General features: G+C 41.8%; 1 protein-coding gene across 1 annotated transcript; it reads right to left on the bottom strand.

The window, feature by feature from the left end:
- Positions 1–1,810: 1,810 nt before the first annotated feature.
- On the bottom strand, positions 1,811–19,515 carry SPACA1 (sperm acrosome associated 1). Its single transcript, XM_071741364.1, has 7 exons — positions 19,298–19,515; positions 15,664–15,720; positions 11,853–11,954; positions 11,373–11,479; positions 10,743–10,878; positions 2,393–2,540; positions 1,811–2,119 (listed from the first exon to the last, which is right to left on the bottom strand). The coding sequence occupies exons 1-7, from the start codon at positions 19,431–19,433 to the stop codon at positions 2,026–2,028; spliced, it is 780 nt and encodes a 259-aa protein (XP_071597465.1). The 5' UTR covers positions 19,434–19,515; the 3' UTR covers positions 1,811–2,025.
- Between the last annotated feature and the right edge of the window lie 3,111 nt (positions 19,516–22,626).

Below are 22,626 nucleotides of genomic sequence, written 5' to 3' on the forward strand. Positions count from 1 at the left end.
GACCGGGGATTCTTTGCAAATGTTATTAAAATACAAAATGGTTGTATAATAGCACATCTCTGCATCATTATTGTAAAAAAATATTCCATTCCCTCTCTTTCAGTTATGTTGCACCTGAATTATAACACAAAAGCAAGAGTTCAAAAGTCAATTTCAGAGCTGCTGGCAGGGCTTTATATTTCCCATACTTTCAGCAGAAACATTTTCTTCAGTAATAGCAACTGGGTTTGGTCTATTTTTAAGACCTGCATTCCAGACCTAATCCCAGACTCATCACAGTATGCTGCTTTTGATTGCATGGGTTCACAAAATCACCTTGAATGTGCAAGCTAGTTTTGCAAACTGCAAATTTGTTACTGTCTTTTTCCTTCTCTATGCATTTTCTCCTTAATGTTGCAAGACTTTTAGGTCTGTCTGCCAAATTAAATCAAATTATATAACTAATGATAGTGTTACAAAAAAATATCATTTCCTTTTTTTAAAAAATGTATTTTTACAGAATTAAGCGCACATCATTTTGGAATATGATGTTCTGTTTGCAAAAATGCAAATGACCTTTTCACTAAACAGCAAACGAAATGATGTATTTCTGAAAAACATGATAATGCTTTTTTAAGGATGTGCAGATGGTGCAGTAGAACATCTGCAGCAATAGAGGATCTGAAACGAACAGTAAATCTTTGAGAAGATGAGTTAGTACCTCCAGCCTTTTTTTCTTTTGCAATTTTTTTGCAATGTTCTTTACCGACAAGTATTCTCTACCCTAGAGTGCTCAATATTTGGCCTCTTTGCAGAGCTTCTACTATACTCAAGAGAAAATCTTAATCATAAAATCTATTAAACATTTTAAACCATCCACAGCCCATTTTTCAACGTCAGCTCAAGTTTTTTAGTTGCATCAAACAAAACAGAAAGCACCTTAATAAGCAAGATAGTCGCATAACAGAGGAGAGCCAGAGAAGGTCAACAAGGATGGTCAGAGGCACGGCTTCAGGATGAAGAATTACTGCATAACCTTGCACTTTGCAGTCCAGAAAGAAAATAAGCAGGGAATATGTTAGAGGTCTAAAAGACCGTCCCTTTATGGGAGAGGACAATATGGATCGACAGCTCACTTGCTTTTCAAGAAGTAAGGTGTGACAAATGAAGACAGCAGGAAGCAGGTTCAAGCTCGACAGACAGAAGATGAGGCTGTGCTTTGGATCTCCTCCACACAGGATCTTTTATATGACAGGAGTTTTCATTTAATGAAAAAAGAAGCAAAAAATTAATGAGACTTATGAAGCAACTTTTAATGATCTTCCCTTACACCATTACACATCCTTCCATGTGTTAAGAGGAAAGCGGATTATAGTGATTACATAGTAGATGCTGTGCTTGAAGATCTATGAGGAAATAAAAAACACTTCATTAAAAAAAATAATCTGCCTAGACAATATACCTAGTTTCATCTAGTCCAGATTAACATTTTCACAAAATATGGTAGATGTGGTGCTTAGGGAGATGGTTTAGTGGTGGAAGTGGCAGTGTGCTAGGTTAACAGTTGGATTTGTGAACTTAGAGGTCTTTCCCAACCAAAACAATCCTATGATTATATGAAAATTAAGACATGTTAAATATATAATTTTCAACATCCTCACAAAATTGGCTTTGGCTCTCCAGTTCAGAAGTGCTCAGATCATTAAGCTACCTGGGGAATTATGTCCGTCTTAAAACAGAAGTGTTTTTATGCATTTAACTTAAAGATCAGTAACCCAAGACAGTGAAAGAAATGTAAAGAGTAAATCTTAAAACCAGTATTTCAAACATATTTTGATCTTTTTTTTAATTGTATTTTTATGCATATAATTTATTTTTTTCTTTTGTAATTCTGTTATGCAAGTCCTGGAATGATTTCTGTACTTCATCCCCTATGAATGAGGGTTCTTGCAATTCTTGTGTCAAGGCTAATGTAGACAGTCAGAACACTGTAAATGCAGACACCAGTTCTTCAAAAGACCAATGGTGGACCCTGAGGAGGGCTGTTTATTCCACGTTAGGCAGTGAACCTTTGTTGGACAGCTTCCTGTATTGGCTGTCCTGCCTAAATTTTGATTCCCAAACAGATTTTCCAACAGCCCTGAAATGAAAAAAAGAATTAAACAAAAACATACCTTTAAGTAGGTTTACACAAATTCCTCTGAATCATTCCCCTCCCATCCACAATCGTTATAACTGCTCTGCAAAATACTTCTTTCCAATCTCCAGATGCTTGCTCCTGGCTTCTCTACTAGCCATACTAGTATTAAACTACAGAGAAACTTTAAAAGTTCACCCCAGCTCATGTTTGTTATTGGTAATACCATGTTTTGATCAAATAAGACATAAATCACTTTGTATGCTGCCCACCTACCAGAAGCGAACAATGAGAAAGATCGTGGCAAAGATCAAACCAACAATCACAATGACTCCAGTTATGAACAGCACGACCAGAGTTGCATCTATCTTTGTTCTATTTGATTGTTCTGCTTCTGTTCTCCTTAATTTTTCTCTTTGTGTTTCTGAAGAAAAGAAATACATGGTTATTATTACACTCAAATTTGCAAATGAATCAGGCAGTTAATCTGAAGGACAGGACTGAAAAGGAGCCAGGAATGATTATTTACTGTCTGACATTTTTCACAAGCTTCAGGCCTTCATTGTAGCAGCAAAGGTTAGAAGAGTAGCATTTTATACTTTCTCTGCAATGGCATAGGTAACCAAGGAAGGTGCAAAAGGAAGGGGGATCAAGGCATGTGGAGTGGAACAAGTCATGTAGCCATGGAACACAAACCACCGCAATTCCTAAAGGGAAAAGTTTAAAAGTGGGAAAAGTATCTATTTGATGCATGTTAAGAATGACTAACACTATTTTTTCCTTTAGAAAATGTTTTGAAGTAATATTTCAAGACATATCCACATTAGATATGTGAAGGATAGACAGAAGAAGTACCACGGGCTGTCAGCCACTCAAGGCAGGCTGCCTTCTTTGTTCTGTGCCTGGTACCAGGTGCTCCATCACCCAGAGCTGAGGCACTAAGGTACCAGGGTCCTACAGAAGAATTCTGACAGTGATAATTGCTGCAATACAATGGCAATAATGAAGCCAAGAGAGAATATGCTAACAAAAGAACAGATTCAAGGTCTTAAGTGCTGCTTTTCAGTTTCCTGTCTCTATCTAGGTCTGCAAAGCTTTTATTTAAAGCAAATAACCACTGTGCATGGCAAGCTGTTCTGTCTGGACCAGAAACACAGAGAGGAGCAGCTGCATGAAGCTAAGAAGTGAAAAACGCAGCAAGGATTTAAAGTATTTTGTAACATTGCACCCTGTTCAACTGTGGAAGGTTCACCTGAGGAAACTGAGGGCCCTGCCATTACTTAAGCTGTTCCTGTAAGACCAGATGTACCAGTTAGGAGATGACTCTAACAAACAACCCAGGAGGACTGGAACATGCTGAAGATGGCTAACCAAGTTCCCCCATCTCTTTTTTGACATTGTATAAAGAAACACCTGGAAATCAAGCCCAGTCATCTTGTATTGAAATTTAATTGACCTTATTTGTTCAGCCACATTCAGCCAAATCAATGAACATCTTCCCAGATCCCTCCAGCTTTGACAGTTTTACACAAGCCAACCCTAATTTCTCTTTCATTTTCCCTCACATAGTTTCTAAAACTACAAGGTGCTATCTCACTGCTGACTGGTATGCAAAATTCATGTTCACACTGGTGGGAATTCTGTGTGAATGACTACAAGAAAACCACTTCTATTTCTATTTAGCTTCTGCTTCTATATAAGGTCCTGTGCCTCTGTCATCACTGTAGTATCTAAGCAACTCTTCCATCACATCATTTGAGTTTCATTCTCCTGCATCACACAATTTTCCTTTTGATATTCTGAATCCACAGTTTATCTATAGGATTGTCCTGATCTTTCTGCAAGGTACAGCACAGGTAAGAATGGTGACCTGGCTGAGAATATTACAGGTAGTAAGTCTGAATACTGTGGTTTCCACACAGTGTAGAGCTAACTGCTTTTAGACTAATTCACTTCACTGACTAGACTATGTCTTTTTAGAATTACATGCAGTTGTGGGGCATGGAGGTTAATGAAAATTACCTTTTATTTTGAAGTTTCATTAATATATTGTATTTTTTCCTTGGCAAGATTCAAATTTAGAGCTCTAATAATACCTCTGTCTTCAGGCTGCAACAGGAGCCTGCAGAAGAGAAAAGCAATTTCTATTTTGACTGTTAACCTACCCAAATTCTTTTCCTTTAGTCAAGAGCAAGAACTGCCCAAGAAACAACCTGGAAAAACAGATGGAGTGCCTTCCAAGTAAACACATGTACGTAAAATGCAAGGAGGAAACAGAGAAAAGCAGCTTCCCAATAAACTGATTTATAATGAGCAAAGTCTGATTGACATCAAGTGTACTTTTAAGCCCCTGATGGCACTCCTGAAATCCAGATAACACTCCCAATTAGTCAGTGAGAATTTTGCCCCAGCCAGAACATGCCTTTACAAAGTTGTAAAAAACCTACTCATCTTACTAAAAGTAGGAAAAGCAATTTTTTGTTAAAACACACAAAGTCTAGTTCAATGACTTGCAAAGTTTACAGCCCACTACAGGTCTGTGAACTACTTCACGATAAAGAATGACAAAAACAGCACTATCATATATATCATATATATTCCACAATCACACTTCACAAATATTCCAAAAATTGTGTGCACTCCACTGGAAATTTTCTAGGGTCTACAAGCAAAAGAGATATTGATACCATATCTCATAGTTTAAAACAGTTTGCATCCAACTGTATCAAAAACTTGGCATTCTCACTTTATCTGTTGATTATTTATATTCCCATTAATTAAAAAATGAATGAACCTAAATAAAATGCAAGGGTGGGATACTGCAGTTAAATTTTAGGAATGTTGGATCTAAACTATGAAGATCCATTTTTTTCTGTGAGCCTGAGCAAGACATGAAGGAAGAAAAAGAAGGAACACTCAAATTTATTATTTAGTTTCCACCAGGGCTCTCTGATTTGAGGCCAGCCCCCTGGCAGAAACCCTAGAGTGTGCTGATCATGACTCATGGAAGCCCTTCCCAACATAAGTGGTCCAAGCACTGCATTTCCCTCCTGAAAATATCAACCATACAAATTCTGTTTCTGCACTCTGATCAGTCAGCTCTTCAATAAGAGAGAGGTTCACAAGACTGCAAAAAAAAACCATCAAAAAAGTGGAACCCCTGCTTTTTTAGCACTATTTCTGCCCAAAGGTAACCCACTGCTCCTGCCAGCAGCACTGTTCCTCTTCATCCTCCTCTTCTGCTGGGATTTTCATTGAGATGGAATTCCTCCTGGACCACAGTGTTGGCTGTACTCCATCTACAACTCACCTCATTGATCAAGGGAAGCCAGTGGATGTAATATTTCTGGACTTCAGGAAAGCTTTGGATACTGTCTCTCATAGCATGCTCCTGGACAAAATGTCCAGCATACAGCTGGAAAACTGTGCTACGTGATGGGTGAGCAACTGGCTCACAGGTCAAGCACAGAATGACAGTGAATGGGGCAACCAGTCACTAGTGGGGTCCCACAGGGCTCCATCCTTGGCCCAGTCCTCTTCAACATCTTCATCAATGACTTGGATGCAGGACTGGAAGGAATTTTAAGCATGTTTGTAGATGACAGAAAATTGGAAGGAGTGGTCAACTCCCTCGAGGGCAGGCAGGCCCTGCAGAGAGACCTTGACAGGTTGGAGAGATGGGAAATCACCAGCTGCATGAAGTTTAACAAAGTGCTGAATTTTCACCTAGGATGGGGCAACCCTGGTGGCAAGTAGAGACTAGGGAAGGAGTGCCTGGAGAGCAGCATGGTGGAGAGGGACCCAGGGGTCCTGGTTGGTGTCAAACTGAACGTGAGCTAGCAGTGTGCCCTGGCAGCCAGGAGGGCAACTGTGTCCTGGGGTGCATCAAGCACAGAGTCACCATCCAGTCAAGGGAGGGGATTGTCCCACTCTGCTCTGTACTGGTACAACCTCACCTTGAGTCCTGTGTGCAGTTTTGGGCACACAGTACATAGAAGTATAGAAAAGACAGCACGCTGTTGTGGAGTGTCCAAAGGAGAGCAACAAGGATGGTGAAGGGTCTGGAAGGGATGAGTTATGAGGAGTGGCTGAGGTCACTGGGATTGTTCAGTTTGGAGAAAAGGAGGCTGAGGGGTGACCCTCACTGCACTACAAAGCTTCCCCACAAGGGGAAAAGACAGGACTGGCACTAATTTCTTCTCTCCTGTGACCAAAGACAGAACTCAGGGAAATGGTAGGAAGCTGGAATTTGGGGAGGTTTAGATTAGATATCAGGAAAAGGCTTTTCAGGAAAAGGCAGGTGAGCAATGGAACAAGCTGCTCAGGGAAATGGTCACAGCACTAAGCCTGCCTGAGTTCAAGAAGCAAGATGCTCTCAGGCACATGGTGTGATCCTGGGTGAGCCCTACACAGGGACAGCAGTTGGGCCTGATGATCCTGATGGGTCCCTTCCAACTTGGCATGATCTATGATTCTATGATACAAGCAGATGCTCAAGATTTCATATGGCCCAAGAGCCAACAAGAGTTCTTTCCACCAGTTTTCAAATCCAGAAAGTATGTATTAGTTTGGCATTTCTCAGAGAATGAGATGTTGCCTCCACAGGCTGTTTTCACCCCCTTAGTAAAATATTGATGCTTAGCATTTTTTTTTCCCTTCTAGATTACCTATAAGCTTTTCTCTGTGTATTAAAAATGGATGGATATATGCTAGCTAGAGAAGAGGATTACATACACACAGAAAAGTTCGAGGATGTTAATCTTAGGTACTGAGATTCCCCATTTCATTTCTGTGCAGACACAAGGAAAACATGACCATGAGGATTACATGTTTGTACAGTAGCTGGTTACAGAGGTGTGATTTTTCTCTCTCAAGGATGGCACTGAAGTCATCAACAGGAAATTGCAGAACTGTAGAATAGTTTGGGTTGGAAGGGATCTTAAAGATCCAGTTCCAACCCCCCTGTCAAGGGCAGGGACACCTCCCACTAGCCCAGGTTGCTCAAAGCCTCATCTGATTTGGCCTTGAACACTTCCAAGGAGGGGGCAGCTACAGCTTCCCTGCACAACCTGTTCTAGTGTCTCACCACCCTCACAGTAAAGAATTTCCTCCTAATGTCTGACATAAATTTACCCTCTTCTAGTTTAAACCCGTTACTGTTTGCCCTATTATTACATGCCCTTACAAGAAGGTCCTCTCTAGCTTTCTTGTAGGCACCCTTCAGGTACTGGAAGGCCACTATAAGGTCTCCCCATAGCCTTCTCTTCTCCAGACTGAACAACCCCAACTCTCTCAGCCTGTCCTAGTAGGAGAGGTGCTCCATCCATTGGATCATCTTTGTAGCCCTCCTCTGGACTCACTCCAACAGCTTCATGTCCTTTTGTTTGGGATCCCAGAACTGGACCCAGTACTCCAGGTCGGGTCTCATGAGGGCGGAGCTGAGGGTGCAAATCACCTCCCTTGATCTGCTGTCCACATTTCTTTTGATGCAGCCCAGGATACAGTTTGCTTTCTGGGCTGCAAGCACACATTCCCAGCTCATGTGGAGCCTCTCATCAACCAACATCCCCAGGTCCTTTTCCTCAAGGCTGTTCTCAAACCATTTTCAACTGAACTTGAGACGTGGGGGCTGGAATGGCCTCTGTGACACAGGAATGCTATTACCTCCATCTTCTCCACAGAAGTGCCACTAGACACACACCCCAATTCTCTTGCTCATGAGAAGTGTGGAGCTTGAAGCTCAGCTGGGGTTGCAGTAGGCTGACACCCTTCACATAGCATCCTAATGAGGATCATTCTCTGCTTGTGAATTCCTCCCTTGCAGAGTCCTCTCTTCTCACAGGATTATTATTAGTAACTATGAGCAAATTGCCTTCCAGCTCCAAAGTCTTCACAAAACACCAAACACCACAACATGCAGGAGTGTGAAACAACACTCTTCAGTGCATTTCAGGGTAGTGGTTCAGTATGAAGGACATCTAGAAGTGTCAGTTATTAAAAGATGGGATTTCACTTGCAGAGATCCCAGTAATTTTTAGTGAAGATTTTTTTTTCCTCTGTTATATTTCTCTTGCTATAGAAGACTAAAAGAACCCATAAGTCTGAACAGTTCTGCAAACAAAAGGACACATCAAATTACTGAAGATCACTCACTTATGCAAAAAGACCATTAAGACTGTTCATCAAAAGGTCACTGAGAAGTGCTGTGATCACTGGTAACACACGGAAGAATTCCATGCACACACTGAAAATTAATTCATAAGAATCACGCCAAATACACACAAATTCATGTAAGGTTTTACCTTATGACATGTTTTTGCAACATGTCTTCCTTTCCTTCCACCTCATACGCCTCAGAACCTGTCAGGTTATGTATTTTCAAGTGGTGGCTTTGGGGCCAGGCTTGCAGATGGTGCTGCTGAATCTGGCCACTGATGTTTATGTGGGGAAAATACCAGAGCACTGGAGGGAGGAGGAAGGATGACACCAAAGCAAACACATTCGCTCCCTACCAGCCACCTTGGTAACTTTTAGCTCCGTTGATGACCTAAGGCTTTCTCTCGAGGAAAGTGCCAAGAAAGGCCAGCCACAGAGCAAACACATTTACATTTCTTCTGCCCTCTCCTGCAACTCTGGCATGAAGAAATGTATTTCTGTGCAATAGTGAAAGCACTGATCTAGGAGATGAGAAAGACAAAATAGACAAACTTAAATGCATTGACTTGAGTGAGGTGAAGAGGTCAGAATCTCCTTAGTTTAAAAAAAAAATTAAAAAAAAAGGAATTTAGGAGGTAATACAGAGGATTTGCTCTCTTCCTGACTGAAACTGAATTGCCCTTCCTGACGATTCAAATAATAAACACAGCCTCCAAAAATCTGTATGATATCCTCTCCCCACAGATAGCTTAGCCTGTTGCACCCCAGTTCAGGGCTGCAAGGTGGCCTCTGTGACAAGCAGCCAGGGCTGCCCAGATGGTTCTGACCAACCCACCTGGGTGGAGGCCGCCCAGCTTGCCCTGACTGGAAATCTCCAGGGCCAGTTTTGGATGCTGGAAGGAAACACACTTCAGTTCTGTAGACTGAGCTCTGAAACATGAGATTTTTGTCCTATTTCTGATACTGATTTTGTAGTTCTGCCCTTCTTCACATTGTAGATTGGAGACCAGATAGATAAATGGCAAAGATGTTGGCTCAACAGAAAGATTTTATGGAGTAGGTAGAGAAACCATCTCACTTGACACGGATGATAAACTTAAGCCTCAAATTCCCAAACCTCATTTCAAAAAGGCTTTTAATGAGAAACTGAGAAAGGCAGCATTGTACCACGGAGAGAAATGTTGTCCCTTTCAAGAACAACTCATTCCTTTTAAGCTACTTAATAAAACTTAGAGCTTGTCTTTCTCAGATTTCTTCATAGCCATAAATATCTTCTGAACCAGTAAAGCTCTATTCTTGTAAAAAGTTCTCAGTGGGTATGTCTGTTGGGCATCTGACCACTTTTCACCAAAACTACTCAGCCACAATTTAAACACAAGTGTGTGAGTATTGATGATGATGATGATGACAACTCACATCAATGGGACCATTTGCATGCTTAATCCTAAAACAGATTATGTGCTTTGCTAATCCTCTGTAGCTAATGGAATGTAGACTCAGAGTAGTGGAAGAAGGGAGGGGAGGAGGGGTGGAAAGAAAAAAAAAAAGAGGAAAAAAAACCCCACCACATTTGGATGTTTTCTGACTGCCAGATGGATTTAGAAAATGAATAAACAAATTTCATGTTACCATACAATGGCAGAAAGGACCTCAGTAGAGATAAAGGAAATTGTCTGTTTTACTCAAGACAGAGGACTCCCAGGCCATTTTTACCTAGGGGAGAAACATGGGGAGGGGTTTCTCCAAGGACTTCTTTCTAGTCTGCCACAATTTTGCATAAGACCTGAATCCACCTTCCTTCAGGAAAAACTTCAAGTTTTGATGAGCAAGGCATTTTCACCCTTTCTCTGATTAAGAAAGATGGAGCTTCCGCATGGGTACTCATAGTTTGATAAAATCAGCACACTGCTACCATTCCTGATGAAGTCATCAAAAATTCCACTAGCAGAGGAGGTGACAAAAATAGTACTGGGAAACCTGTGTAATGATGTATTCTTTTTAATGCTAAACTTTGCTAAATCCATGTGTATAAGAAAATTCCAGATGGCTTCTAAATGAAAAACATCAAGAGGTTGTTTTCCTGCTTCAGCACTGAAAGGGAAAGGAGATTTAACTGAAGAACTGATGCTGCTGGTGCTATGTGGCTTAATGGGAGAAAAAGAAGTCAGCTAACCAGCATGAGTGCAGTAAAAAACTAATCAGGTTCTAGGAAAACCTCCTTATTTTTGCTTTGTTCTTCACAGAGCATAAAGAAAATACTTATTCCTACCACAAGGAACCGCTTCATTCCCGTTCTGTCATTTTTATGTGTCATTCCTCTTTTACTGGCCTGCATTTCATGACAGTCATTATTTACCACAGGGAACAAGCTCCTGCCCATATACTACAGGTGATGTTGTGAAGATTGAATACTACATAAAAGAGACAAGACCATACCACTAGAAGACCATAAGCATCTCTATGAGCTTACCAGTTCTCGCGCAGATTTTGTATTTTACAGAGGCAATGATAGTTCCATTTTCTTGAGTTTCACACTGGAAAGCAACTGAATGGGTATCTCTGCAAACTTCCATAACAGCTGAATCATGGGGAAGGATGTGTGATGCCTAGCCAGATATAAAAGACAAAAAGAAAAAAAAAAAGTTATGTGTTTTTTTTCAAGCAGGTCTGCAAAGACATCAAGCACACAAAAGTGCTTATTCTATTCCAAAAACTTTCAGCCCTTGAGGATCTCTTGGCCCCTGGTAAAATTTCTCCCATCTCTTCAGCATTTCATACTGGAGCAACTGGAAAGGGCAATGTGGTTGTGACTTGTTGACATACCCACCAGCCACTGTGCCAAGTTTTTCTGAAAAAAAGCAGTAAACATTCTCTCTACAATTATTGTTTCCCTCACATAAATAGCAAACTGAAGCTGCATAAAGGAACAAAGTCATGCAAACCCCTTCAATACTAACTTGCCAGTGAAAAATCAGGGCTTATTTGTATTATGACAGCAAAGGAAATAATCTGTCCAGAAGTCTGTACAATTCAGATGGAGTATGTGGCAAATGCATGCAGTATGCAATTTTTTTGCACAAAGTGGGGTTCCTTTACTTACCTTCCTTGAAGCGAACATCTTCCAAACATATTTAAATCGATTTTCAGGAGGTATAGAAATACAAAGCATCTTCATGCAGTCATGGCCCTCAGGAATTGGTATTCCCCCTGTAGGAGGAAGTTTTAATAGGTACATCACCAACTAGATGAAACATCTCTGTATAGATCATAAAGTTCATAATTCTTCAAACCACAGAACGTTACTTGAAAATTATCCTTTCCCTTAAAATTACTTCAAAGACTTTTTGCTTGGTCTAATGTCTGGAATGAAGCACACAGCAGAAAAATGGCATTTCACAGGGACTTGAAATCAAAGGCACAGTACAGAAAAGAGATCTGAAACATTAGTGGATTGCTTAACAGGGTAACTGGAGAGTAGAATGCAATCCATTCCCCTTCCACCAGACTCACTGAGAACCAGGATATTTCCTTTGGGCCAACTTATTTGCTCTAGATTACTGCATTACAGTGTTCCACTTACATCCACAGTCTACTGGCCCTCGGCATTCCTCCACACGAAAAATACATTTTGCTTCAGACCCAGGGCATCCACTGGTTAACAGGACTTCTCGAAAGCCAATCCCTTTGGGGGAGGAAAAAAAAAGTCTTTCACTTTGCATTTCTTCATTCCCTTCATACTCTTGTTTTTTGTTCTTCCTTTATCCTGGATGTTAATACGATTCATCTATCAAATAGAAGGCAAAACAGATCTCAAGAGTGGCTGCTAAAGCCATCCCATGTTGGTGTCTAAGATTTCAAGACAACACCAACTTCTGTCAGACTCTGCACTGTAGGGAGCCAGATTCTTAGAATCATCATGTGTCAGGAAAAAGAATCAAAATAAATTCAGAGCTATTCTTACAGAAAAAGGATTTGAAATGAAAGTAATATATATTCTGCAAAACAGTTAATTCACTTTAAACATCAAGGCATTCAGGCTCCTGGCCTTGAAATGCTCAAATCAGATGGCACAAAGAGACTGCCAACTCAATCTGCCTTCAGTCTTGTGACTGAGTGTCTTCAACTCCCACCAGGGTCCAAAGAAACTGAAGGCACTAAAAAGCTTCTGGGGAACCTGACGTTAGGAGAGTGACCAACAGTGAGTGACATGGTATTACCACCACCAGGCTCCAAAATTAGGCCTCTCAGAGCATGGAGGCTGGTGGTTAGTAAGGTAGGGTTTCTCTCGACAAAAAGTAAATCCAAGTGTTAACCACCTGCAACATGGAGTGTCATACTGAAGACAAAGAGGTAATCTATGTCAAACATGTAAAGTTAAGGAAAATTCTCATATAATGTTCAAGGAAGCAAAAAAAATGTTCACTCTCATTATCAGGATTTCAATAGGAACATCGACATTTTAACAATTACTAATAAAATTGAAAACAAGTGCTGTAATTGTTTTTGCCAGAGAGTGTGTACACAGTTCACTGGAATGACATAGCTTGTGGGGGAGGCAGGAATAATATATTTAGGCCCAGTAAACACTGAAGGTTTTGCCATTTTTCCAGAAGCACTTTGTTTACTAATAGGCAGAGAAAGAGGAGAGTTAAACCCCACTTTCAGTAGAATAATGAATTGGTTGGAATATGGCATTTATCATGCATCTGCCTTCCTTAAATGTGTATTATACAAACCAGTGGATTTCAGAATTTTTCAGAGGTGTCATGTAACTTGTGAAACAATACTTCAAATGACAGAGGGAGACAACACCACTTACTGAAAATGACACGAAATGATGATTGTTCTCCACTCCAGAGAATGTCTCATCTCATAGATGCAGAGAGAAGTGTAAACGGCAGTGAACCGACACTTTTATTAAAGGCATTCCTCTTTTTTAAGTGCCATCTAGGGTTTTTTTTTTAGCTAACAAAAAGGACAGGAAACTCATGAAAAAGCTGGCTTGATAAAATCTGGGCACTAGGCTAGCTCTAGTCACATCCATCTGGAAAAATCTCACCATGTCCTATCTATAGGAATATTGAAATTTGGGAAGTATATCATATTCAAAGGGTTTGTGAAAAAAGCTCTTTTACAGTGGATCTGCAAATTCTTTGCTACTCCTCTGCTTCTTTCTTTTAGACAGGTTTTTCTTTCACTCCCATGTTTTCTTTACCCATCTCTCCTTAGTAGCTGCCAATGCTGATGAAATTATTCTACCGACATGCTCTAACAAAAGCAGCCTTAACGAGTGACACAAGTTAACCGAATGGAAAAACGTCCACAATTCAGTATAAATTATCCAAATGAAATTCACCCTAGAGACATGCAAATTAATAGACCCGTGGAGGGAGATGGGTGAAGAAGGATCATCCATAAATAACTTAGCAATACACATCATGACTGGGAAAAAATAAAGAAAATTCAGATAGTTCAGAAAACAAGAAATATAAAGGACTAGATAGATGATTCCAGAGAATAAGAACAAACCTGGAGGAGACAAAGAGTTTACAACTTTACTGGAAGAACCAAGAAGCCACTTTTCAGACTTTGAACAGACAAACATGCCATGACTAGACAAAACAGCCTAGACTAAAAGGAAGGCTATAAACAGGATCTAAACTTCAGATATGAGGCGATGCTTTTTTTTTGGTTGGAGCTTCCCCTTCCTGATTCTTCTGTAAGACTACACAGCTTTCAGTATAAAGGGGGTTAAGCATTTTGTACTGGGTCTGGCTGAGATGGAATTAACTATCCTCACGGTGCTGTGATGTGTATTTGTAGCTGGAATGGTGTTGATAAGACACCAATATTTTGGCTGCTGCTGAGCACTACTCCCACAGCACCAAGGCTGCCTCTTCACAGCTCCCCAAGGGCCACTACGATGATGAGGGTGGACAAGAAGCTGGGAGGGGACACAGCCAGGACAGCTGACCCAAACTGACCAAATGGATATTACATAGCATAAGACTTTGTACTCAGCAATAAAAGCTGAGAGAAAGGAGGAGGAGGGGGAGGCATATGTTATTAAGGCATTTGTCTCCTGAAGCAACCACTATGCAGACTGGTGCCCTACTTCCTTCCCAGGAAGTGGCTAAACATCACCTGCTGATGGGAAGCAGAGAAGAAATTTTTTCGCTTGTTTCCTCTGCTTCTTCATGCAGCCTTTGCTTTTCTTTATTAAGCTATTTCTATCTCAGCTCACGAGTTTTGCATCTTATTTTGTCCCCCTGTCCCACTGAAGGGTGGAGTGACAGAGCAGCACGGTAGGCACCTGGCTGTCAGCCAGGGTTAACCCACAACATTAACTCTGAGGAGCTAAAGATAAAACTGAGACAAAATTTAGGGAAAATCCCTGAAAATATAGAACAATTGAGACATCTGCTAGAATGGTGGGACTTCAGGAGCAGTTTCTTAGTATTTAAAAGATGTTTTGAATACTAAGAGTGGGTGAGGTTATTAAGAGTACGGGAATACATATATGACAGTATACAGAATGTAAAAGCAAATTTGAAATTAAAGAGCTAAGAAAGAAGAATATTAAAGTATGCAAAAGCAAAAGGCATTTCCTAAAACCATAATGTCCTAAGATTGGAAATAGGAGGGAATCAAGGAAATTCTGTCATTGGAAATATGAAAAAGTGACTGAAAAATTTGAAAAGGGATATTCCAGAAAACATCAGGTTGATGCAGGCAAAAACTCATCTTTTTTTTTTCTGTTGTCTTATGAGAAGCTGAATTTGTTCAGAAATAAATTAATAGTGTTTCTAATTCAAGACTACTTCCTTAGGAAAATAATTACCAGCTCACAGCAGTTCTATCTCTACCCTAAACACAGGGGTTTCTTCTTAAGGCTCATCTCATTTTTCCTCTCTCCCTTCCTGCTCCAGAATGATACCTCTCCTCTGCATTGCACAATTTATAAATTGTATAAATGTGGAATAGAGAACAGGCTACTGCAGGCAAGCAATTTTTTGGCAATATTGTATGTGGGAAGACATCTGTGAGAAGCATCAGAAGATCTTTCATCTTCTGAACATCTCACAGATGTTCACAAATAGCGAAAATTGTTACTTTGGGGAAGGCAGCTCATGTGCCAATAAACCCAGGGAACTGGTTTAGAATAGGAGCTTGCAGGCTGTGAAATTAATAAAACAACAGATCTGACCTAAACTCCTAATGACAATCAGCCGGATTGTTTTTGTTAATTATAGTTATTGGCAATTGAAATCAATGAGAGGTGAATAAGGGTAAGCAAATTACAACTGCTAAATTGCTACAGTTAGCACTTTTTTTCTTTTTTTTTCCAAAAAAAATGACAATATGTGTTATTCATCTGCTTTGCTACTTACCACATGTAACTGTGCATGCTCCAAATTGTAGCTCCATGGACACATTGGCATTCAGACCTGAACACAAAGTCTGAAGTTACATTTCTAATACATTGAAGGCTGTAGGAATGCCCAGGAATCTCTATCCTTGAAATCTTTACTGCTTTTTAGTTGAAATGAGAAATTTGCCAACATTATTGCTTTCACAAACTAGGCCAGAAAAACAAGACATTTAAGAAAAAATTATCATAAAATATAGTGTGAATAGCATGTTTGTTTAAACCTTATAGATGATTCTCCAAAAGGAAAAAATGCATTTTCATATAAACATTTAAGTCTGTTGCATTAGCCTACTGAATACTCAGAGAAGTGCATTGTCCAGGGTCTATGCAAATTATAGGTCTTTCCTGAAAAGAGTTAAGAAAAATTTTCATTAAACAATATCCAGTTTACTCATTTCCTTGTTACTTCTGGCTAACTACGCCTTCCCACGTGATTTTTTCTCCATCACACTTCAAGGTCAGGTTTAGACAGCCAGCACAAAGATGAGTCAAGCAGGTACAGTATTTTAATTAGGTACTGTGGTTTTAATCACTGTGATTGGAGTCCTTCCATTTTGAACGGTACTATGAGGTTACAAAATGGGTTTCACAGAATGTACAAAAGCAAAAGGTTCTCATCTCCATCTGGGATTCAAATCTGGATTATATATTTTATTCCTAATAGCATGCAATTTGAATGTTTGTTGATTAGGATACTGTTCCATAGAGAAACTTAGTGATTGGTCCTTTGGAAATTATTCATTAAATAAATATCAGGTCTTTCCAGTTCTTCCAAATGCAAAAGAAAAAGGCACTATGACTGTTTTTACAAGTCTTTTACAAGTACACTGCCAGTGCTGCCTACTCAAGGTTATTTTTTTTTCTGATAACAAATACTTACCAATGTAAAGTTTGCTTTCACTGTCTCTCAGTTTTTTATATTCAAGATTTATGTTTACAAAATGTTATATCTGTGCAGCAATGCAAGTTTATGTATCACTTCTTGCTACTAAATCTCTGAGTAACATTTACATTTTTCACACACCATCCAAAACTTTAAATTTCTCAGGTTGAAAGGAACAGATCCATTTCTCTCAGAGTCAGTGATACACAAATATAAAACCTTTCTTCCTCCACTGTAAGGGATTTACAATACAGCAGCAAGGTGCAGTCTCCATAATGACACACAGATACTGAACTCTTTTTCCAAACATTATAAATGAGCCATCAAAATGTTATTCTTCTGTTATCTCTAACTGTCTCTATGGTTTTGACATTTACTTCAGCATATAAGCTGTGCTCGTCAGAACAGGCTTCAATGCACAATACTCCTTAACTATCCAGTTGAATGATAAAAAAATCCAACGTTAGCCAAAACATAAAGGAAAAAATGATAAGACTAAAATCCTATGAAAACAGAGACAACTTTTAAAACAGCTGGTGCACCCTCAAACTCTGTCTGTAAGATGCCTTGAAAAATAACAACTTCTTTATATAATGGTCCCCACTGTGGACATCCTATCGTGTTTCCCTGAGCTTCTGTGACATTAACGGGGCAGTCATTGAACAGCTTTGTCTAATGGCAATTCCTACAGCACAGCAGAAAGGAGGAGGAGACCTTAGGGATCCTCCCAACAGTCTAAATACAGCCTTGTTAAAGTAAATACCTGTTTTCAACTTGGTACCACGCGATATGTGCTTGTTTGCTCACGCAGAATAAATGTACACACGCAAAAATGAAGGGGAGGGAGGGCTAGGACAGCTTCAGATGATGCAAATTCTCAACTCAGTAGATTTCTGACAATTTGTATCAGCTTACAGTAAGTCCCCATACTTTTCCCTAAAAGTAGGAATTACTGCATTCAGTTTTGAGGTGACAAGCTGAGCGTAGACACAGCAGGGTGTCATCACATCTGAAAGGAGAAAACTACCGTTTCCCATCCAGACACAAAGAAGAAAAAGCTTTAGAAACAAGACACAAAACTTCACATATTACTAATATAAGGTGGAGGAACTTTGCTAACCAGTGAAAGCAAACTCCTCCTAATTACAGGTAAAGATACCAACCATCATACCCTTTCAGGTGCTTCTGGCTACAAGAGCACCACAACACACAACATGGCTCTTTTGTTAGAGATACATAAAGATGAATTGTCCTATAGCTCTAAATAAAAAAAACCCCTATTTTCTAAGTAGCATATTCCAAGTAAACCTTTAAACACACCTAAACATTAAAAGCTGGTTGGTTCTAAACTACTGAGTTAATTGGGAATCCCCAATCCTGATTTCTGATGTAATGAAATTAAAAAAAAAAAAGAAACTTCCTAAGGGAAAGAGGATCATGGTCATCCAGTGGAACACGCAGCACTTTTTATATGACTGTTACAAACCTTCCAGGGCAATATCACAATCCAAAGGTTTGTGTTGCTTCCTTTACTTGCATTTCCTCCCTACATTTTAAATGAGCCAAAATGTTAAGAGAGCTCCCAGTAAGAAACTTCAGTTCTTTCTACTTATATAAGATGACTGGTCCCAGTTGCATCAGGTTCAGATAAAAATATAGTGTCAGCCCTATGTGAAAAGAATTATGTATATAGCTTCCATTAGCATTAATAGGAGTTATATATGTAAATCCCACACATGCTGAGATAAGAATGTGCTAAGGAACTGCATTTAAATTCCTGTCAGGGGGTTGCAATTAGTACCAGCACAGCAAAGGCAGTCTGTATTCCTCTGTACGTTTGGAAGCCTTGTAAAACCTATGTAGAACAGAAATCTTTGCTGCTATACAGCATTTTAATGACAGGCCACATCACAGCATATAATGCAGATAAACATTTTAAAACCCCACAGAAGTCCAATTAACCCCAGGGGAACTCACTCCCGAGTTGAGTATCTCAGTCTTGCCAAGGATTGTGGCTTTAGTACTTACGGGCTGAAGGACAAATCGCAGAGGGGAGGAAGAGCAGCAGAGCTCCATCCCCAAAGGGACAACACAAAGGGCAGCTAAGGGGATGCAGGGTTTTCCCAGGCTGGAAATCTCCCCGTTGCCTTTGAGTTTTGCATTTGGGCTTTGAATCTGTGCTGTTTGCTGCTCGATGGCAGACCAAGGTGGTTTGCACATACCCGACTCGCTTTAGCCCACATTTTTGGCTTGCAAGAGTGACAAGAAGATCTGGAGCTTTGATCCGGAGCTTTCCCCCTTTCCCCAGTCTCCCTCTTCGGGAGGGCCCCCGTGATGCTGCACAGCTTAATAAAGCTCTGAATCCACTCCGACACCTTCCCACTGCCTGCATATGACACCGAGGAGAGATCGTTACATCCTGGCAGTGATTAAGCCTTGCTCAGAAAACACGACTCTGAGCCAGGGCCCTCCACACGAAACCTGGTCGTCTCCCCGCACCCCGGCCAAGCACTCCCTGTCTCCAGAGGGAAGCCGGGCGGGACACTTCTCTCTCCTTCACCAGGGAGAAGCCATAAGGGGTGACGAGCCGGCCGGGCTGAGGTGAGGCCAGCGCCCGCTTCTTTCAGGGAAGGGCCCCTACGCCAGAGTAAGAGGGTTCGGCCCGGAGGGACCCCGCCAAAGGCGCCCGTACCGGCCGGGGTCGCCTCACCCTGCTCGGCGCTCCCGGCCGGGACCTCCGCCGCCTTCGCGCTTCTGCCGTTCATCAAGGCCGCCGTCAGCCAGGCCAGCAGCAGAGGCAGGCGCAGGGCCGGGTTCCCCGCCCCGCCATCCGCCCTCAGCGCCATGTCGCCGCCCTCCCGGCCCCTCAAGATGCTCGGAGACCCCGGGCGCGTCACAACGGGACCGAGACCAACCCAGTTCTGGGGCCGACCCCCGCGGAGCTGCCGGTCCGGCCCGCTCTGTGCTCAGTCGGGGGGCTGCTGTGCCTATTCGGGGTGGGGCTGGGCCAGGAGCCCCGGGATCGTAGTTTGAAGGTGGCAGCCGGAGTGAGAGCAGCTGAAGGGCTCCTCGCTCGCTGTCGGACATGCTGGGAGCGCAGGCTCGACTTTCTGCTAAAATGGGCGGCAAGATTTGTGGCACCCAAGGGAGCTGTCTGCCTGTAAAAGAGGATCCTGAAGAATAATGTTTGCAGTTGCAACTGGAGCATTTAGTTCTTTTCCAACGTCTGGAAAAAGCAGATTTAGATTCAAATCTTTCTGGCTGATCCCAGTTTCTTAAAATGCTACCCCAGGTTTCCTGCAGCAGTTCTCAACACTCGGTGTGCCAGAGCGCTGCGTGAAGGGGATCTGTGCAAACCCAAGAAATGCTGCCCCCAGTCAGGAAATGAGCCATCAGGTGTAGGATGGGAATGTTGGACCACAGTTCTGACTCCGAGTGGGACACTGGGCCAGCAGGTAGAGGACATAAGAGCCTACCTGCTATAAGCATCCGCATCGAGCAAAAATAGTGTTTGTAGGGGATGCTCCCACATTTTATATGGAATCCATGTTGAGGGATCTGCTTTGATATTCAAAAAGCCTCTGCAGATGTCCCAAGCTATCTTTGTGAGAACTTCCTCCTCAGTGAGCATGACTTCCAGCAGAAAATGCATTTCCCAGAATAAAGAAACGCAGCCAGAAGGGGGTTGGTTGCCTGTGCGTGTAGAGCTGGACCTGGGCTGTGTGAAATTTGCTTTAATGGGCGTTGAAAATGAACACAGCTCTTGTAGAATCATAGAAATAGTTTGGATTGGAAAGGACCTTTAAGATCATTGAGTCCAATCATTAACCTAACACACTGCCAAGTCCACCACTAAACCATGTCCCTAAGCACCACATTTGAACTACCTCCAGGGATGGTGACTCAACCACTTCCCTGAGAAGCCTGTTCAAATGCCTGACAATCCTTTTGGTTAATATTTTTTTTCTAATATCCAGTCTGTCCCCCAGCACAATGAGGCCATTTCCCCTTGCCCTATCACTTATAACTTCTAGAAGAGACTGGTACCCACCTCACTACAACCCCCTTTCAGGTAGTTGTAGGGAGTGACAAGGTCTCCCCTTACCCTCCGTTTCTTCAGACTGAACAACCCCAATTTCCTCAGCTGCTCTTCATAAGGCTTGTGCTCCAGATCCTTCACCAGCATCAATGCCCTCCTCTGGACTCATTACAGCACCTAAATGTCCTTGCAATGAGGGGCCCAAAACTGAAAACAGTATTCCAAGTGTGGCCTCACCAGCACCAAGTAGAGGGGGAAAGTCACTTCCCTATCCCAGCTGGCCACAGAGTTTGTGGTACAAGCCAGGATGCCATGGCCACCTTGGCCACCTGGGCACACTGCTGGCTCATGTTCAGCCAGCTGTCAATCAACACCCTCAGGCCCTTTTCCTCTAGGCAGCTTTACAGCCATTCTTCCCAAAGTCAGTAGCATTGCATGGGGCTTTTGTGACCCAAGTACAGGACCCAGCACTTGGCCTTGTTGAGCCTCATGCAATTGGCCTCTAGCCCCTCAGCCCAGCCTGCCCAGGTCCCTCTGTAGAGCTTTCCTACCCTCAGACAGATCAACACTCCCACCCAATTCATTGACATCTGCAAACTGACCGAGGGCACACTTGTCCAGATAATGTCCCTGCATTTGAGCTATACATGTAGCAGTCTGTTTGACTGAGCCTTTCTTTAATAATTTCTTCCCAGGATACCTGCTCTCGCATGTGCAACAGCAAAGATGGAAGAAAACTTCTGGAACTGATCAAGCTACTTCCCTAAAGACTAGAAGAGCGTTGATTACTTTTATAAAATCGTTGGGAGGCTCTCAGTGGAGGCAGAGAAAGCTGGAGGAGTGGGAAAATACTGTGTGGTAGGGAACGAACCCTCATTTATTCAATAAAGTTCATGAAGCTGTCAAAGTCAATGTTGTCAAAAATAATAATTAAATCCTTAATAATAGCTCCTATTTCTTCATCTGTCAATATCGAATAAAACCAACTGTCTCTAGGGAGAGGGAAAAGATTGACCAAATAGGTTAAATCCAACTGTGTATTCTAATGGGGTTTTTTTCATCAAGATATTTTCAGCACACTTTCCTATGTATGCACATGTAAAATATTTCTATATATACACACAGGTGCACATCTATTCTGTGCCACTGTGGCTGCTTGTGATGGGATGCAGGAGATAGTTAACATGAAGGAAAGATGAATAATTTCCAGAAACAGCAGGGCTACATACTTCTCAGGAAGAAATAGATCTTTACCATTTCTGCAGAATAAGCAGGAACTCAGCTTTTTAGGCTGGGCCCCAGAAAACTTCTGGATGGCATTTTGTATATTTTCTCAGCATGATTAGTTAGTAGCAATGTCATTTCCATTTCTTCCTTGTATATCACATACTTTGTATTAGTCGTGGTCTGTTTCTACAATCCATCTGGCCTTTTTTATTTTTCTGTTTTCATCCAAAGAAAGGGGATAACAAAACTCATACCCACCTGGCTCTTGCTGTTAAGTGGCTCTGTGGAGCAGCAGTGGGCTCCTGAGTGGGCAGAGCTGTTCTGCCTGCTTGTGTTGCTCCCACAGCTGGCTGTACCACAGGCTGCCCAGAGAGAAGCAGAGAGAAGGCTGGCGAACAAACAGCTTGGAAGGAGCTTATAGCTGCTTGTTCTTCTCCCCAGGCTCAGGACAGCCATAAAGTGTTTCTGCAGTGGGAGTGTGTATTTGGAAGCTTTCCTCCAGGCTGCTCCTTTTCTCTCCTCGCTTGGCACCATCTCCCACACAATTGTTTTCCTCAGCCATTTACAGGAAGAGCAATCTGCCTGGACTTGTAGCCAGTATCACTCCTCTCCCCAGGGTTACTAGCAGTGGACAGAGTCACAGTACTCTGTAAAATTACCCATATGTGAGGCTGGAGATGGGAGCTGCAGCTAGGAGCAGCAGGCAGAGCCTCTTCAGTGGTACAAACACCTGGAATATGATTAGCTCTTGATTCTGCCTTCAGGCTACCTGG

Source organism: Heliangelus exortis, chromosome 3, assembly GCF_036169615.1.
Source record: "Heliangelus exortis chromosome 3, bHelExo1.hap1, whole genome shotgun sequence".
Classification (NCBI taxonomy): Eukaryota; Metazoa; Chordata; class Aves; order Apodiformes; family Trochilidae; genus Heliangelus; species Heliangelus exortis.

Coding starts and splice junctions, on each gene's coding strand:
- SPACA1 (XM_071741364.1), bottom strand. CDS start 19,433: ATGGCGCTGAGGGCGGATGGCGGGGCGGGGAACCCGGCCCTGCGCCTG. Junction 11,480..11,852: donor AGGGCCAGTAGACTGTGGAT/GTAAGTGGAACA, acceptor TTCCTCCTACAG/GGGGAATACCAATTCCTGAG. Junction 10,879..11,372: donor AGATGTTCGCTTCAAGGAAG/GTAAGTAAAGGA, acceptor ATATCTGGCTAG/GCATCACACATCCTTCCCCA.